At 31.6% G+C, this 19,959-nt stretch overlaps 1 protein-coding gene across 3 annotated transcripts in view; it reads right to left on the reverse strand.

Moving 5' to 3' along the window:
• Window positions 1-1,530: 1,530 nt before the first annotated feature.
• LOC124354615 (atrial natriuretic peptide receptor 1) overlaps window positions 1,531-19,959 on the reverse strand; it is a 174,108-nt gene continuing 155,679 nt past the window's right edge. For 2 of the 3 annotated variants that reach the window (XM_046805215.1, XM_046805217.1), the window contains 15 exons: window positions 18,267-18,503; window positions 17,207-17,294; window positions 15,789-15,906; window positions 14,165-14,281; window positions 13,991-14,068; window positions 12,717-12,893; window positions 11,228-11,387; window positions 10,424-10,582; window positions 9,803-9,971; window positions 8,630-8,776; window positions 6,922-7,045; window positions 6,679-6,747; window positions 6,355-6,529; window positions 5,020-5,118; window positions 1,531-4,103 (listed from right to left, as the gene is read on the reverse strand). In XM_046805215.1, the coding sequence (XP_046661171.1) occupies window positions 3,865-4,103; window positions 5,020-5,118; window positions 6,355-6,529; window positions 6,679-6,747; window positions 6,922-7,045; window positions 8,630-8,776; window positions 9,803-9,971; window positions 10,424-10,582; window positions 11,228-11,387; window positions 12,717-12,893; window positions 13,991-14,068; window positions 14,165-14,281; window positions 15,789-15,906; window positions 17,207-17,294; window positions 18,267-18,503 (2,156 nt within the window). In that variant the 3' untranslated portion in view covers window positions 1,531-3,864. The remainder of the gene's footprint in view (window positions 4,104-5,019; window positions 5,119-6,354; window positions 6,530-6,678; window positions 6,748-6,921; window positions 7,046-8,629; window positions 8,777-9,802; window positions 9,972-10,423; window positions 10,583-11,227; window positions 11,388-12,716; window positions 12,894-13,990; window positions 14,069-14,164; window positions 14,282-15,788; window positions 15,907-17,206; window positions 17,295-18,266; window positions 18,504-19,959) is intronic. The other variant, XM_046805216.1, reaches the window with a different exon arrangement.

Here is a 19,959-nt window from a genome sequence, read left to right on the forward strand (position 1 = left end):
ATGTAAAATGAGGTTTTCTAAAAATACTATAAATAAGTAAACTATATTTTATTCTTAGCCATTAAGATCCATATCTCTTAAGATTTCAAGGTGGTGCCATTAAAAGTTTGGAAAGGAATGGTTGGTTATATCCAAGTAGGTATTGTGTATCTCAGGTAATTTAAAATAATAATGCTTGTTCTGACTATTTTTTTATATTTTGACAAGTTCTAACATAATGGGCATATAAAGTTCCAAGTAGTATTCAGTAACGTGGAAATAATGGTGAACACAATAATTTCTATTTTTGGTAGATTTTGTGTACAATTTGTTCTTATGGTAGCACTTCAACGAACATTACCCCCAGAACCCGATTGCACTCACCTCCCACTCAAAAGTTTATATATATATATATATATATATATATATATATATATATAGCACGGATTGAGGAAACAACTGTTCCTAAAATAGCCCAAATATGTTAAACTTTGTACAAAAAAAGTGTTCTGATATGCTTATAACACCTATAGTTTTTAATAAAAACAATTTTTTTCTTTAACGGTTTTTAAGATACTGTGTAGTCTACATGTAAATATACATTTAGTTTTCAAGTTTAATAAATTGACTAATACGATTTTGATTAGGTTCATAGTTTGGTTCTAAATGATCCCTTTTAGGTTAAAGCCACTTTTGAAATAATTTTGGTTATATTGAATATATGCATAGATAATGGTTTCTCAGAATTTTTGTGAAAAATTTGAAACCAATGATTACTTGGTTTTGTTATTCTTACTCTTAAGAGTGATTTTGTTTTGCTGATATGCTTATTGGGAAAAAATTTACATGTATATACATACATATGTTGGACTGAAAAGCCTACTACAGTAAAAAAAAACATCTACTTCCGTACTTGTATTCCACTTCGGGTGAGTGAAAAATCCTTAATTACTCTTAGGCTATGTGTTACTCTTCAATAGACCTACGTTGATACTAAATCATGTCTATGCACATCAAATGGTTTTTGAAATTATGTGTAATCACCTATGCAGGCACACACAAATTCACAGACATGAACTTTTCAAACTTACTAATAATATTTACATTTAGTTTAATTCCCTAAAAGTAATTATGTGCCTACTTTGCCAGTAATCCGACTTGCTGCCTTTGTACCCTCGTTAATCGTTTTTCGACTCAAACAACTCAATTTCAATACATCCAATCTCAAAGTTGTAGTTGCACGGGACTTCTTTAGCTGTCTTAGTGAAGTAACCTTGAGAACAGTGGCGTAACGAAGAGAATAGGAGGATAGAGCCCCCGTAAAAGTTCCAACAAATTTTAAAAATACATATACATGTAACAACAATTTGATGTTTAAATATTGCAGTTAGTGCTTTACTTTAAATTAGGTGTATCTAATTTATTTTAACTTACATGTATTCAGATTTATTCCATACCTCAGGAGTGGTACCCTCTTCATTCAGATTTATCCCCCAAAGCCAAGTCCTACTTATGTCACTGCTTGGGAATAGGGAATAAAAAATAATATAGTTCAACTCCTCCGAGTTTATTGGTAACCAAAATACAGTTCTATCATCTTCTTATGACTTATCTATTAATAAAAGCCTATAAAGATATAGAAGACACTTTGGTTTTTAATAGTGGCATTCTAAGGCTTTCAATTACCAAAACTTTGTTTTAAGCAAACATTTCATTTTTGATTAATTCACCTTGATTAGTTTCAGATAGGTTTGTCATGTTGTACAGTAATCAAGATTTTAGGGATTCCATCTGTACATTTCTAGTGAGTAGGCTTATAAATATTGTAACTTAATAAATCAAGAAATTTAATGTATAAATACAACATGCTTTCGACTAAATAAAATTCAAATTATATTGACTAAAAATGTGTCATTCAATATTGAAAGAACATGGTATAAAGTATATACAATAACAATTTTTGGTATTTGTAACTTTCTAAACTATAGAAGTTGAGGGTACACCAAAATATTTAATTATTTACCAGACCTCCAAGATTACTACTCCATCTTCCCATCCCATAATTAATTGTCTTTCATCATAACATTCTTTAAATATTCTTCATAACTGTTCTACTAATATATGGATATAGTTAACTACTTTTATTAATCTAAATGTGGTTTAGCGTTTAGGTAACCCATTTCATTCCATTCTTTGCATGAAATGGACTTAAGAATGAATACATTTATCTTTATCTTATAATTAAGCCATTCAAATTATCCTGAAGTTAACATGTAAAGACTTTCAGGATTGATTCTTAGAGTTTTTTCCTGTGACATTTTCTAAAATGTATTATAAAACCAAGCTTCATCAGTTTCAACAAATGTCCAATTTATTTTTATAAATTGCAATGGGCAGGTTCATTGATTTTAACCTGAGAAAGATAATGTTTAGAGGTCTAAATAAAAGTTAGTTTACCCAAGTATTTTTGTTTCAGATCCATTATTGACTATGAATAATAAATGTTTAGCTTAGACCTCAGAGAAATATGCCCTTTGCCCATTTCAATTGTTACATGTTGCACATTGCTAGCCTCTATCATTTTCAAAATTGCAATAATTGAACCTAATAATATCCCACAGACCCCCGGATTCATGTTCCATGGGATCTCGACAGGAGGTAATCTTGATTCTCTTCTCTTTCTATCCTGAATGACTGTCATTCCAGGATTACTCATTAGATATTTTATATTTTTGTGCACAAGTTGTAAACTTCTTGCCAAAGTGTGTGACTTTTGATGGAGTCTTGTTAATATTTCATGTTTCTGACAAAGAATTAAGAAATATTCCATCATTGGATGGAACATCCAATAAATAAAAGAAGCATATTGTTTTTTGGCTCTACATATTTTTATTAGTTTTAAAATATATTAATGCCCAAAAAGTCTCCTAATCTTAAGCATGTGTTTTTTATTAAGTTAAAACTGATCTTCAAATCTTTTAAATTAATTAATCCCTTACAAAACACTCTTAGATTTTTGTTCATGTTTAGTAATATAAGTATGTTTACAAAAGAAAACATTTTTATTTTCTCCCCAAGAATCGACCCTGAAATGTATGTTTAACTTGGGTTACCCTAAGGAAAATCTGTGTACAATCAAGAAAGAACATTTAAGTTACAAATGCTTAGGTTCATTATACCTTAATTTTTCAAATACAATAAATACTATTAAGTTACAATAAATAGGATTGTAATGACCAAGTAAACAATTATAACATGTAGCAAACCTTCCATATTAATGATATTAAGTAAACTAGTAGAGGTAACGTTGTGCGAGGATTTATGTATAATGAAGATGTATTGTTCTCTAATATACAATATTGAGTTCAGTTTCAGCAGCAGTAAAGTAAAAATAATTTGTAACATTTTGGCTCTTCATCATGATAAATAATTCTAGCCATAATTTATTTTCCACAAACGTTACAGTTAATGTAAAATCCCTTGAGTGCCAGTAAGTAAAATATCTAATTAATCAAAAGATAAGATTACATTTAGGGGAAGTAATTTATATTACTTGTGTTACATATCATTTCCATAACAGAAATATGTATTTTTTGCTTTCATAAAATCTTATTCAATATTATTGAAATTAATTTTATTCATCTTTATATAATTATTTTGAGTTTATACGAAGACTATCATTTTTAGTTGTAGGATTTACCCAAATGGCAAGTTTCAATTTCACATGTAGGTAATAAGTCTTAATCACTTTTTGGATCAAATTATTGAACTCAATGACTACTATTAACTTGCCTGCACAATTTAGTTTCATAAATTTAAAAATTAAGTAATATTTGGCATTGGGCACAACAGAGGGCACTCAAAGGATGTTGTTGGACATAAAATTTACTTGATGTTGACACTGAGCTCAGGGAAAATGAGAGGGTATGGGTTGTTGTCGGCGTTGTCACTGTGGGAAGGAAGAGGGGTTGGAGGCCGAGGGTCAGGCTCGGAGCATCCCAGAAGCCAGTGGGTCACCACTCGTCCCTTCCCCTTGAGTTCGACCTCGCCTCGCAACTCCAGCTGGAACGTACCAAACTTGTCCAGAATCTGCTTTGTGGCCTCGCTCACGTGGATACGCAGAGCTGGAACATTCATGAGGTGGTCATTACAACCTTAAAGTTATAAGCTGATAAATAAATACTGAAATTTAGAAACCAACATCGTGTTATACTCGAAATTGAATTTTAAATACCAAAGATATGTTGTAGGCTTTGAATATTAGAGGTGATCACTGTAATTATAGAACTAGTTCAAAAACGTTTTCAATTATTTAAGTGCTTTAAGGTGATGTTCACAAAAATATGTGTAGATGAGAATAATTATATTTAAAATTAAGAAAGTGAAACAATTTCAGCTTGTTCGTAATTTGCATCATCATTTGGTAAAGTAATTAATTAATCAATAAAATTAAAACTGGAATATACTGGAAATTGTAAGTTATAGATCAATTACAGTTTTAATTTTCACCTCAGAGTGTGGTGAACCTGCTGGCTACCAAAACATATCAGTAGTCTGTCAACTGTGCGTGATTTGTGAGCATGTGCATGGACATTCCACATACTGTACTTTTTACATGTAGTTATTGCTAATAAGTCCTAACTTTTATTACACACAATCTTACATTCATCCCTCTGCCAGTGTTACACCCCTAGTTTCTCAGACCGAATCTGCCCCTGCTAACCGCTTAAGATACATATCATTCAGTTTCACCACAAACTGGGAACGGCTATTGATGGAAGTAATTGTTTGGGGAACGGTATTGCAAAACCTACAAGCCATTATATGGCATGACTTATCAACACACTGTAGTCCTGTGCTAAGGCATTCTCAAAATGTATGAGCCAGAGCGAGTGCTTCAAACACTTACATGAGACACAGAGATTTAAAATATTCAGAAAAATATCTTGGAAAACCATATTTTTATATTGAATGAACTAGTTTTAGAATTTTGATGGATCTTTTAAAATGTGCAGTTATAACATTGAATTATTTACTCACGTTGTCCTGACGATTCCATCCTTGACGCAGTGTTGACAGTATCTCCGAACAGACAGTAATGTGGCATTTTCTGGCCGACCACACCAGCACACACAGGACCTACAGTCAAACAATTGTCAACAGAAGATAACATTTTTGTCAACTTCTCACCTCTCTGAAGAGACAAAAAGATGAAGAGAAAAGTCAGTGTATGAGTAATATAGATAATGAGTTAGAGACAATTGAAGAATAGAAGAAACAATTCATGATTGTAACTTTTAAGACTGGTTCCATGGTACCTAATCAAGTTTCCTATAGGATCATTTGAGTTACAATCAGTATAATTTTCTTATTGTTCTGCTTGATATCATAAAATGCCTTTAATGGGTCTGGTCAGCTAGAGTTCGGTTAGCAGTTATTGGTTAAAAGAATGATTTTAAAATTGGATAAACTAAAATGGATCAAACTGAGGTGAACACTTGGTTACTGTTTCTTCCCAAAACAATAATGACAATAAATAGGAAATTTTGATCTTTGGTAGGAAAGATTTTGGCAGACCCTTGTTACTTTGATACAGTTTCTTTGAGTGTTTTCAAGATTTCTTTCTGTAAGCTTAACTGGTTAATAAGGACAGAACTGGAGAAATTTGATGTATCTAGGGGGTTATTAGGGCCTCGGAAAGTGTTGGATTTGAGAATTCTTGTAAATGAATTGATTAAAAGAATTTGATCCTTACGTAACTGGTTTGGAACCTTTGTTAAATTTTGCAAGCCTTGTGATTTTCTGTTCAATGCACAATTAATTAACACTTTCAAAGTCCAACATTTGACTGTTGCAAGGTAAAAGCTTATCAGGATATATGTGTTCTATTAAGATACTACACATATGAGTTAATTGCAGAAGGGGAACTGTACAGGCTTTGCTCAGGCATACTTCATTTTGTAGTTAATTAACAGTCTTTGCCCATTACTCCATTGAAAGCATTACTTATTACCCATGTGTCTCGTTTCAATTAAAATTCAACGTTCAGAGAAAATTGGAATTAAAATGATTAATAATATGTATCTACTTAAATCACGTTGTACAAATATTGTACTACTTTATAGAATGCATAATAATTTAGTCATAGGTAATTTGTTGTTATACGCTCATAAAGTTTGTTTATAAAAATGATACAGCAGGATATATTCACACACTCCTAAACTTCTTTCTATCTTACACTAAGACTATGGATGAATTAATTTTTGTGTGTTAAAACTCAGTTGGTGGTAATATTTAACATAATAAACATATGATTTCATTGTGTAATGGTTCAGCAAAATATTTCTATCCAAAAGATATCGTATTCAAATTTACCTGAATGTATACCAATCCGGACCTTGAGCTGGGAGTCAGGCCTGTGTTGGATGCTGAAGGAATGAAGAGCATCCAGTATTGACAAAGCCATAAGAGATATTTCCCGAGCGTGGTTGTCTCCATTGCGCTCAGGCAGACCTGACACTACCATGTAAGCATCTCCAATAGTCTCAACCTATTGTAATATCACATGGATGAATTATTAAAACTTAATAGAATTAACATTACATCTTTAGATTTTTTTATAAATCCTTCTGAACATGACAATTTGCCTGCTCTAGGTCCAGTCATTGGAAGTAGTAGTGGAATCATCAAAATGCTTACCTTGTAAACATCATAGAATCCTATTGCTCGGTCAAAGGTGCTGTACAAATCATTTAGGAGGGTCACCACCTGAATTTAAAAACAAATTAAGTTACTTCATGATCATTGTTTATTGATGATAATCAATCGGAACACCCATTAACTTAATTTATTTTACACATACTTTTTTAACGATATTGAAATTATCTTAAACTTAAACAAATGTAATAGTAATGATCAAAGGTTAAACCTAAGAAATCATACCTGCATTGGTGTGCTTTGGGCACACAGAGCTGTGAACCCTACAATATCACTGAAGTAGACTGTGACACATTCAAACTGCTCTGGCTGAACCATCTCTCCGGCCATAAGCTGTTGAGCCACAGGTCTGTAATCAGAAAAGAGTAATTTTTACGTGACAAAGAGTTCTGATGAGCCAAGAACCAGTTTTGTAGTTTAAGTACCTTGGGCGAAACTAAAAAATTCTTGATTCTTTATTCTAAAACAGCTTCAGCTCACCAAGATACCTTTCAAGTTCCACTGAAATCTCTATTGACTTTTCCTCATCATTATTCTCTGTCCCTTTTTCGTAGTTGTAATGTAATAAGTTTACTATTATGTTATTAAAGAAAAAAAGTTTTGCATAGAATATTTGCATATATTTTCAGTTATCTAAAATTAATTTTGAAAGAGAAAAGTAATCAAAATGATCAAGGTATTAGGATCCTTAGGGTTATTAGGGATTAGGATTGGGTCATAATAGTATACAATTTGTAGTACAGAATTTCCATTCAATAAAAAAAGTCTTGGGTTATTCATCTCCTTTTATTTTACGCAGTCAAATACCTGCAGAGGCCTGTGGTATGATGAAACTACATAAACCTTGCTTTTAGAATCCCCTTTTAAAATAGATTTTCCAAGTTGCTATTGGTTATTAGGCTATTAATGACTTGCTACAATTGAGTCTCATGTTAACAAATGGATCCATTTGTTTGTTGTTCACTGTTTATCTGTAATAAAAAATAAGATTTAAAAGAAGATACAGCTGTTTTTTATTAATATGAAAATGCAGGAAAATAGTCTGCTATAAAGAAAATGCTTTTGTCAAAATTTTAAGCTTGGTACATTATAATTTTTTTATACAATCTCTTTATTATCGACATAAACTTGTGATGTGAACATTTCTACTGAAATCCAGCTTCCAATGTCAAATTAAATTTCTTCACCTCTCTTCCGATGACCTGGACAAATTTAGAAGTCTCAATGTTATCGAAGAAGTCAAACATAGAAACACTCAATTCCATTATAGGAAGTTTAGGTAACCAATTGAACTTGTTACATTGATAAATTTTCTTAAAACACATTTTAACATCTCTACCAGCCACAAAATGTGAAAACTCAGGCTCTTTTTTATGAATTTCATATTATCGTTCCATTTAGACTAATCAATAGACATTATAAAATTGTCTACATAAAATACACCTGCAGAAGCGTATTCATTCAACATTAACTGTATTATATTTGGATGAACCATTCTCGAGATTTCTTTATCTCAAACTAGAGTTCACATGATCATCAGAATCATAACAAAGCCGTAAGGGATATTATGATTACACTTAATATTATGATAACACCTGAGGTCTGACATCTTATAAACTTGTTATGATGTGGTTTAAAGTATGTTAAAAAGGTGTTCTTTTGATCATATATGTATTTATTGGAATAGAACAATCGGACACCCTATCTAAGACACTCTGGTAAAATGTCAAATGAGCCCACATCTCAGAGTAAATAATAAAATATTTGCCCAAAATACCGTCATCTAGAACCCTAACATGAGTTGTGTGTGCCAGTTTTATAACAAATTGCCAAGTCCCAATGTTGCATTTCACCATTTATTTTACTGGTCATTAACATGTACAATCAAATATTATACTATGTCTCATAATTAATTACTTGTTATTAATCTCACCTAGGAAGCACTTGAAATAACAGTTCTTCTGATCGTCTTTTTTCTTGACTTAGCTGGTCAGTCTTTTCCTCTACAAGAGCCTCTAGGTTGTTGGCATACTGTTCCATTCTTCTCAGAAGGTCGTCCATTAGGTTTTCACAGTAACCTCTGACACAATCAGATCATGATTCAACACTAATATTGGATACAAATATAGAAAAAGAGATCAACAATATACAAATAATAGCAAATAAACATTATACCATGTATTGAGTCTTTGACTATTAAAATGGAATCTTAAATCAATAAATGAGATACAAAGTATAATTTTATTGACAAAAAAAAATCATCCAGGTTAGCACCAGGCCCTGTTTTGTATTGATGAGGGATATAATAATAGTTAAGTATGAAAAACTGATATAATTCCTAGATTGTATTAAGGGGATTGGGTGATATAGCAAACAGACATTGGAAAGCCAGGGTATAGAGGCATTGTATTTGGTTTACAGACTTAGGTTCTTAGGTCTTGCCAGCAATAAAATATAACTATGTTTAAAGTACCTTCAACAATTTTATCTAGTATTTATATATACTAGACAAATCTTAAAGTGTTCAATTTAAAAATAGTGCATTATTTAAGTTGGTCAAGTTAGGTTATGAATAAGTTTAAAAATCTACAATTTTAAATGATTTTGTGTAACATATGTTTACTACAGTTAAACTTAAAGAATAACATATATTTTAATTGGTAGCAGAAGTAAATCTTAATTACATAATAAATCTTACCTTTGAGAAATAGTACAGTCCCCGCTTTTCATACCAAAAAAGCAAATTATAGAGAAGATATAGTATTTTCAAAACAAAAATGGTACAAAGAAAATGTGCTAACAAAAATGTTTATGAAAATTATTTCTAAAAACAAACAAAGCAATTTAAAAAGGTGTTGAATTGTATTGAACTATATCTCTTCTATTTCAAATCATTTAGGTTAATACATGAATTTTGAAGTATGGACAGTAAGTTTTGAATTAATTAATTTGATTTGTTTATTCAGTTAGTGGGGTTATTTTGAACTGTTAACCAGCAAACTGTGCAGAGGATGAATATTGATCTTTTAAACTGAATTAATTGCTCATAGTAAAATAATGTTTATCACGATATTCACTGTATAAAAATAATAGTAGTGGTACTCACTTCATTATTTTTCGAATGATGCCTCTTACAATCTCAAATGATGGCCTCTCATCCGGGTTATCGGCCCAACATCTTTCCATGAGACCCATCAGATCATCGGGACAGTCACGGTCGCTGAGATCTGGTCGAAATGGAGGAGTGGCATAAGACTCCACTCTATGTAGGATCTCTAACAATAAATATATTCATTATTTTATTCTGTTTTTCAATATGCCAAAAATTAAAATATTTAGTTGACTATATTTCTTATTTGTTAAATTGGATTTAAATTAAATTAAATTGAAAATTATGGTGCATACGGATGGGCACACACAAAACCAGAAACTAAACATTCACATTTAAAACTGTTATATCATAACTGCTTTATATTTATGTTATTAATTGAAATGGTAAAAGTTTGATGGAATTTAAATGTTAATCTAATAAACTGAATGTTCAGTATAATTTTAGTTTTTTTCAATCTTATAGTTTTTACAACAAAATTGAATTTAAACAAGTTCCACCTACAAGTCTGGTGGAAGTTCCCGTACTTTAAAAAGTTTGAAAGTCCAAAAACATTTGTAAACCATTGTATTATTTTTACTCTCCTCTGGAATGTTTAACCAATTATTAATACTGTACCTTGGATGGACAGAGTTTGACGAGCCAACTCATAAGGGCCTCCACGCACAACGATCTCCTCCAATATAATAGAGAAGCTATAGACATCCCCCTTCTGTGAGGCGGGATGTCCAGGCACTGTGGTCTCCTTCAGCAGCTCAGGAGCTATCCAAAGCAGCTCTGAAAAACATTAAATAATTTGGTACTATACCATCACCGATAGAAAGAGTGAAAAGATAAGGATGTATTCCTATTTAACAATAAACATTAATGGTCTATAGAACTTGTGGGACAAATAAAACTTAATCATACACTTTGCGGATTCTATTAGGTAATTTGAAAAGTTTGATGTACCATTAATATGCTACGGTTCCAAATTGCAGCATCAGAAAGTTAAACTTTAGCAAGCACTTGTGGTATATTATTATGGAAAAGATGCTTGGAGACAATTGATCGGTATGTTGAGATATTTTCTCACACTGGCTAGTCATTAATTTGCAGTTGTCATAAAATTGTAGACTACACCAGAAACATTAGACTGGCACTGAAAGTGACTGAAGGAGTTGCTTGAGTTTGTTTCCTCTTGTAATTTCATCACCAAGAAGAGTAGGAAATAATTAAATTGAAGAATATAAAATTTATTGGATTAGCATCACTAGAAATGAAACTTTGTTACTGGTTTCTTAATCACCTTGGAATTTCTTCAGTGGGAACGTAAAAAAACAATAATATATATAGATATAAATCAATTGTGTATTAAGTCACATTTTAAACACATTCTAAACACATACTCAAACAAAATATTTAAAATTTCAAGACACTTACTATTGTAAAAAGCATTGTCTTTAACAACTTCTGAAGGGGTTGTCAAAGTGTGAAGGCCAAAATCTGAGATTTTGAGAACAAATCTGCCGTCTATGAGACAGTTGCAGGAGCGTAGTTTTCCGTGTACTGCTACTTCACAGCCATGAAGAAATGCCATTCCCTGAAATGCATTGTAGTTACAGTTTAGTTTTTTACTAGTTAAAGTTAAGGTAGGAATTCATATGTCATATTTTATACTAGTATGTTTCTTTGTACATGTTTCTCGGCATATTTTGATTCAGCTACAAGAAAATATTTAATAGTGATTATTAATATTATAATTAGTGAAACCTATTACCAATTTAAACAGTAGCCATGGCATGCCAACACAAGTGTAACTCTTATATACTTCATAAAGTAAAACAATTCTATTCAATATCACATAAATGTACATATTCGGCTACCTTTTGTGCTGTAATAATCTTCAGTAATAATTGGCAAAAACATTTTACTAATTTAAATACAACAATGTTTTTATACTAAAATTGAGAACTCAAACATAAAGTTATATTTATGTTGTTTTATGATAAGTGAAAGAATGTTTATGTCTATGAAACATATTCATAAACAATTCAATAATGCTTTGACACTGAAGAGGAGCTTCGAAATATGTGGTTATAAAATAATAAAACATTGTTTATGTAAACAATATCTGGATACAAATTTATGTAAATTAAGATTTAGTAAAATATTTTACATCATTACAATAGGTAATTTATCCTATTAATAGTTTATTGTGATAAATTATTAGAAATATAATATTAAATTGTTAAATAAAACATCTACTGTAGTTACATAATAAGTATGGAGATGCAGATGATTGGAGTCCACATGGGAAAGCAGCGTGAACGTTAATAATCATAATATGGTGTATTTTCTGAACCTGAATAAAACTGTTTTGGAGTATTAACAAAAGTTAAAATAATACTTTCTTTTCCTATAACATTCAAATACATACTTTTGATACTAAATTTCCCCAGAATATTTGACTCTAAATCAGTTTTTCAATATAGCGATCAAAAAATTGAAAAGAAAATTACAAAATTAATTTTTTAGACTATTTTTATAAGTAAATTTGATTTTGGTGCTAAAACATCTGTACAAATTTTAAAATCCATGTAGTATTCATTGTAATATGATGAACAGATAGAGAGAATTAGACATTACATTTTTCAATATGATGAGCGATTACCTTTCACAGCGAAGTGATAATAGACAAAACATAAACATATTTTTTAAACTGATTTTTGAATGACTGTAGTTTCAAAAGGAATTACTTGTGGGTCCATTATAATTGAAGAGGAAGACATTTTTACCTCCCATAAGTATATTAATACTTCAGTGGGGGGTTTTCACAGTTCAGAAACATTTTTTATGAATGGTGTTCACACATTAGAAACAAGTTATAACTTAAATAAGTTGTGAAGCATTAACTAATAGGAAAGCTCACCTTAACAATGTCATGTATAAGCGACATTCTGAAGTTCCAGTCCAACTGGATTGCTTCGTTTTCCAGAACGTCCTTGAGGCTGCCCTTGGGACAGTATTCAGTCAGTATCAGTACGTTCGGGCAGTCTATACAGGCACCGACAAACCTGACGGTGTTCTCGTGTGTGACATCCCTTACCTGTAATTGGGCAGAATTATCACCCTTATGGACAAAACCAAAGTTATATATCCATCATTTTAAAGAAATTCTAAAACTCTCAGAATTTTTTCAGAAATAATGACATTTATTAAAGTGTGATGACTTCACACAATAAGTTTTCAACCATAACTGGCGTATCTTTTAGAAAACTAAAAATAATTTCTCAGAATACTGGTTTTTTAATATGTAGAGATATCTAGAGTAAGGAAAACTCAACCATATTTTTGAATAAAGGCATTTTAGTCTTCAAATGGACATTTTGAACTACGCAAAAACCGCTGTGCATAACTTACTTCAACGAACTGAGAACATTAACATGAGAGTCAAATGATATTGGCCATGTGCTGGTTCCTTACATACGAGTAGTTTTAATCAGTAGAAACCTCCATTGTTATGATATAACAGATCATATTATGATCTGTTGGGCAAGGCCCCAAAATACAAAGAAGAATACAAATAATAATCATTCATAATAGTAATCATGCAGTTGGTTTTGTTGGAGTGAAATGTTTTATACATACATCTTAGGGCTAAAGAAAGCACTGATTTTTTGTGTGACAAGGGTTCCTAAATTACAAGTCATGGTAATAAATAAATTAGCCCTTCATCCTACTCAGTAGAACCTGTCTGGATACAAAAATACTAGGCAGAGTAATAATTTGTATTATTTTATTGAATGGTGATTTAATGTTTTTCTAGTGGTGTCTAGCTCTCAATTTTTCATTATTATCATTACCTTACCTGTCTCCACTCTCTACTTTCAGGCGTTAGCTGACACTAGATGTCAAAGGTACCCTTTTGGAATCCCTAAATAATTCCAAAATCAAAATCCTTTTTTGTTGAATCAATATTATTTAGTTTGATTTAACAGATCCAAAAGTCAGTTAATCACTGAATTGGATCCATTTAAGTTATTCTTAACCATTGTTCAAATGTCACAGTGATAATGTTCTTCAAGGATTAAAATTCTTGTGCCTGAAGGACTCATTATAGTTGATGGATTCAGATGACTGGTGTAATTAATCAGTTCTGGAGCATTAATACAGAGCTTTATGTCAGATAAAGGCAACCCCTACCTGTTTAATTTCCCATAAGAGTTTCTTGTTGATATCTACTTTCTTCTTGATGACCTTCTTAATTGCAACTCGAGACCCCTAGAACAGCACAAAGACAAATTAGCTGATACCAACTATTACATTTCTTCTTGTGGAAGTCTGGACCTGGAGGAAGGATCACTGTCAAGTACTCACCTTATAGATACCGATAGTCGTGAACATCTGGGTTGGCAGCAGGGAGGTGCTGGACTCTATAGAGCTGCGGCGCACGGTAAGTCGCTCATGCAGACCATTGATACCATTCTCGTACATCTATAGCAGAAGTGCCAGTTGTGAGTGAAGTTGTGTTAGCTTAGATGATATTTTAGCATATTTAACATTAAGTAATTTTGATTCGGGTGAAAAATTAACTTTAGCTCACTAATCTTGTTTACTTCAATTTCTTTTAGATAACTGATGAATGAATTGCTCGACTAGTTACCTAATTCAGTTAGTGTCCATGAACTGTTGTAATATGTAAAAAATGTTGCTGACAGCTTTATATAAAGCGGTGATTCATAATAGCGGTGAGGCATTGTTGCTATAAATATGGTTTTGTACTTTGTTAAAAATTGTTCTTGGAAGAAAAAACATGGGTGTGATAAATTCTATAACCCTGCATAACAACAATTTATTAGGATAAGTCTTGAATGTGGGTAAATAAAATATGCAAAATTAAATTAAAGTTTATTTTTAACTTGTATTTGTAAAGTTAATTTGATTTATTTTAGTATATTTATAACAGTTTCTTTCTGGTCAAGTATCTTCTTGCACAAAGAGCACTTTATTTGACCCAACCATACAATAAAATTCTGATTAAAATTGGTTTATTTCTAATCAAATTGTTTAAAATATACATTGTTTTAAAATTTAATTTCCTATATAAAATGATAATCATATCATCATTGTATGGAAGTTTAATGCATGATTAAAACCCAAATACATTTAAAGCACTGTGATTAATTAAATTGAAAATAAATATATTTGTGCACTAGTTAGTAAACTAATTAAAAAAAAATAAAATGTAAATATGTGGTAAATAATAACACATAAAACACACTCTAGTTGTAATATTAATAGCCTAGTAACAAAGAATAAAAGACTAAAATTACATTTGGGTTAAAATTTAAAAAGATATAAAGATATTTAGCTAGAAATATATTTTTCTAAAGTTAAGTTGTGCAATGTTGCTTATCAATGTCATAACAATTAAAGTTGAAATAAAAAAACAATACGACCATTACGATAGTCAAGATTTAATAACTGTTTAAATTTTAAATTTCTTTGAAAAAGATTAAAATTTATTACAATATGTATTTTACTTCTTAACTTTAGTTCATTTAGTTACATCATAATCTATTTTTATACAGCGTATTGTATTAATAAATTTTCCGAATAATTGGAATAGCAAACATTCTGATTTGGAAGCAAAATTTACAATATTATTCGAGTTATAATTCAGCACAGAGAAAATAAATACATACATAAAAGAATAAATATAATACAACTAAAATAATAAAACAGCTAATTTTTAAAAAGTCTCAAAAAAAATATAGAAATGAAAAATTAACAATAACAAAGAAATGTAATGGTTGCACTGATTTGAAAATGGATGAAAAGTATGAGAAGATCTACTCTAACTCAGTATGGTGAGGTGGCAAATCTACAAAAAGCCAAAAGGAGGTGTGAACAAAAACACAAAACCGTGCTAAGAACTACTTTATTAAAGGGATTCTGTGGTTTTAGCACTAGCAGTATAAGAAACCATAGGAATACGCTCCTCCAGGTTCCGCTGTAGGGCGAGCCTCGAGGAGAAGGGCTTTCCGATCTCCAGAAGCACTTCTTCGGGCCGCACCTTCCATGACATGTTGTTGAGGTCGGCGGCAAGGCGCATGTGTCTGCAGACATATGAAGTTGTCAGTCATTATATAATAGGAACAAAACAAATCTGGGTGGTTTACGAATCCTCCATTTTCTATTTCACTCTTAATGCTTTATTCACTCATATACGGTAATTTATTACAAATTAAGTGTAATTTCATTTAATTGATAAATCCTGATAAATAAGTGGTCGAAAAGAACATGATTGTAATGGTTATAACTAATGTTATAGTTTCTACGCAATATCACTGGAAAAATGTAAATGAGGATTACTCTTTTTATCTATTAAACCAACTTTCGGTTTAGCTGTGGCCTTGGTGTCATCAATACATATACTTTTTCTGCTTTATCACCTAATTATATTTTATAAAATTTCCATAACTATCAACACAGTTGTTTAGCTTAAATATACCTACAGTAAAATGGCAGCACCAGAACAAACTGTATCATAACTCTTTTGGGAAGTGCTGATTTAATGCGAATGTTGAATTCAGCCTCATTTCACCTCCACCCACCATTTCACTTTCCCCTTAGTACAGCGTCTGAAATCTGGAGTCCACATCCCTGAAGTGATACACCATGTGATGAGACAATAAGAATACCTCTTAATCTAGACTACACTTGATTTTGTAGTCCATGTGTCTCTGATGTAGAAATGGTGCAAAGAGATAGTTTTGAGCTTTTTTGGCACTAACCTTTTTTGAATCTCTTCATATGAACGTGGAATAAATCCAGATTCCAGGAGTCAGGTCTGTGACAGTATCAGATTTCAGATACTGCACCATGCAGAAGGCAAAATGGAGCTGAACTCAATATTTACAAACTGAATCAATCTATCGGGACCTTTTTACAATGTAAAATAGAAAAGGAAACCTTTTTTACAAAATAAACTACATTGAACCACAATTCACACGTTTTATTAGGTTTGTAATTATAAGTTTTATTATTTAATTAACTATCAAAATTACGGAGGAAAGAACAAAGTCTCACTGACTAATTGTAATTATATGTATAATATATTTCATATAATTGTAATTAATCCGATGGCCAAACCTAATGCTTTTTTTTTACAGATTTTCAATATTTTTATAGATTATTTAGAAAAAATCTCAAATTCCTTAGTACTTCATCATTTAAATATTAGAAGTAGACGCTTTACAAACAAAATAATAAAAAGTGTTAGGGTGTATATTAGTTACATCTTTAAAATTAAATTTCTCCCATAAAGCTATGATAAAAAATTAGAGCTTTATGCTTTATTGCATACGGTTAAGATTGTTTTTGAAAAAGTCATTCTAGTAAATGTAAACTACTCACTTGTTGGCAAAGAACACCAGCACGAATGTGAAACCGAGGAAGATGCTAATTGCTATCATCCCGTAAAGCAGCAAATCGTTGTTTTGTCCTGTACAGAATATTGCAGTAGTTTTAATATTTACATAAAACAATATATTGGTTATGCTTAATAATCTGTCCTTTTAATTCAAGAGAAATATTTTTAATACATTATTTCACCATTTACATGTTGATTTTAGTTTTGGACTTACACAGTCGGTGTTGACTACCATCCAAGTTTTCCAATTTACATTATGTTGACACATCGTTGAAATAATTAAGTTTTTGAAAAAATTGGCCTTGCTGTGGAGAACCATCTTCAGTCTACATATTATGTTATACAGTGACTGTCAATAAAAGCCTACACATACATTCATTATAGCTTACACGTGAACTGAGAAGGAACTGTACTATAATTCTTTGGTAAACACTTAAGAAATCAACAATCAATATCCTTCTTTATAACAAGCTATTAGAATTTTATAATTTGATGCTAACTTTTTTTTATTATTTAGAAGATTTCTCTTATTATTGTTAGCTCCATAGATTCTATTACTTCTATAGTATAGAATTGCCAAAAAATAGTAATTGCAAAAATTCCGTAATATTATCTAATAGTAAAATACCCTTAGAACCAATTAAGAAACTAAATAACCTCAATAAAGAAGATAGTATAAAATTATCATAAAGCCTGTGATAAATAAGTCATATTTATCACAATACAACTCTGTCCCTTTTAACTCCTCTGTGTAAGCGAATATGTAGTATTGACAGTATCGGTTTAATGACACATTATGATCGACCGGAATCGTTCGGCAAAGTCCTGACGGTTTGAACACGGCAACTTATGAACAATGTGCTGAACCCTATTAATAAATTTAAGATTTCAAAGTATATCTTTATTCTCTAGGTGCCCTTATTCGATAGTTAACGTACGTATACAGACAAAGAATCAGAATTTGTTCATCATAAACTGGCGGGGAATAAAGGAAAGCTGAGGAAACTTATCGAAACTTGAGAATGAAGTCTTGTAACAACTGACCCGTCTCAAGGCAGGAGGGATCGTTGCCCATGAAGCCACAGGGAGGAACGTCAGGCGGGGGTCCCTCCTTGCCCCCGGGCCAGTGTATCCTCTTATTGGCGACTTGTTTGTACTTGCGGTTGATCCCATAGTAGTGAGCTACCACCTCAAACTTGCCAGTGATTGGGTCCAAGTCTAATACCGAGTAGTCGGCGTCTCGTTCTCCGTTCTCGTCTATCCTCACGTGTCCGGTTATCCCTGGCACGACAAACATGTATTTTATTAGTTTATATAGTTATTCAATAGAAGTTGTTTTGTACTTGTTTTCTACATATAATTAAATTATATGTAGTGTACTCTAACCATTATCAATATAATATCCATGTTTATCTTAAGTTAGACACTACTATATTAAGAAAAGAAAGGTTTTAATAACAGAACAAGAAGAATATTGCATTGAACAAAATTTCAAGCATTTAAGAGACCCTATTGTCTTTTAAATCATCTAGCGTTGACTCTAATGAACTTCCTGCATTATTTTTAACTAATAACACAGATTTCTAAATCAACCAAGCCCCTAGGACCCCAAATATCTGCACAATTCAATCATAAAAATTCTCCGTAGTTATATGACTTCAGTCTTTAGCTATTTACCTCCTGGAACCATCTGGCTTATATAATCATCCCCTGCACAAGTATCAAGCATGTTTCTTTCTAAATAAATACAATGCATTCAAATATATACAAAATCAAATACATTGTACGAATTGTACAAAAAGGCTTTAACAATGGGAACAAAATAAAAGGAATGATTTCAATATTTGTACAATAAATATTGTACAATATTTAATACAATGCCTGTTTAACAATAATCTTTATATATACTTTATTATATACCTAGAAAGACAGAAATTCCTGAACATTGTTAGATTATTTTCTATTAAACGCTTTTAACTGAATACAAAGTTGGAATTCTTGGAGAGAACCGACTATAAATTCTGTAGGTGGTCTAATAAAACAAGACTCTGACATTTCTCTCTGTCAGCGCCAGACGGTGTATCTGACAGCGAAGATTGCTGACGTGCCTAGTGGGAAATCTGCGAATACCTCCAATGCCTCCAAGCTCCTGACAGCTGTTCATCACAGACATCACCGCTCTGAATATAAAGAAGGATGGCACAGTAAGGAAGTTAAGCAACTGGAAAATCCTCTACAAGAACTTAATGGAAGTAGTTCGTTGATTATTTCAACGGATGCCCTTTTCTCTAAGGAGACCTTGAAAGTTTGAAAGGACGAACTCCATATCTCAATCCTATAAGAGATGGCAGATGCGAAAAATCCATGATATATCAACCACCAGCAAAATCGTAGGCCCTACTAATGGATGTAGTGTTCTAAGAGCAAAGTTTATCCGACAAGAGCAAATTTCCTGCTTAGAAGCTGAAATAGTACGGGGGAAGACAGCAACAAAAAATTGGCCCAAAAACTTTATCGAGGATCCTACTTTCCTAATCTCGAACTCCTCCAAAGATATTTTCTGAGGAATTATGTTTTTTTAAGGAATTTAATGAATGTAGTTTTCGTCCAATTCAGTTAGGGGCTGTCAACTTTAAAGATTTGCAATGGATTCTGCCATCTTTGCATGTAAAATCATCCGGGGGACCTCCAAACAGCTCTGAAATGACTGTCTGGTATGCCGATTAAATATACAACA

This window comes from Homalodisca vitripennis, chromosome 2 (assembly GCF_021130785.1).
Source record: "Homalodisca vitripennis isolate AUS2020 chromosome 2, UT_GWSS_2.1, whole genome shotgun sequence".
NCBI classification, from domain to species: Eukaryota; Metazoa; Arthropoda; class Insecta; order Hemiptera; family Cicadellidae; genus Homalodisca; species Homalodisca vitripennis.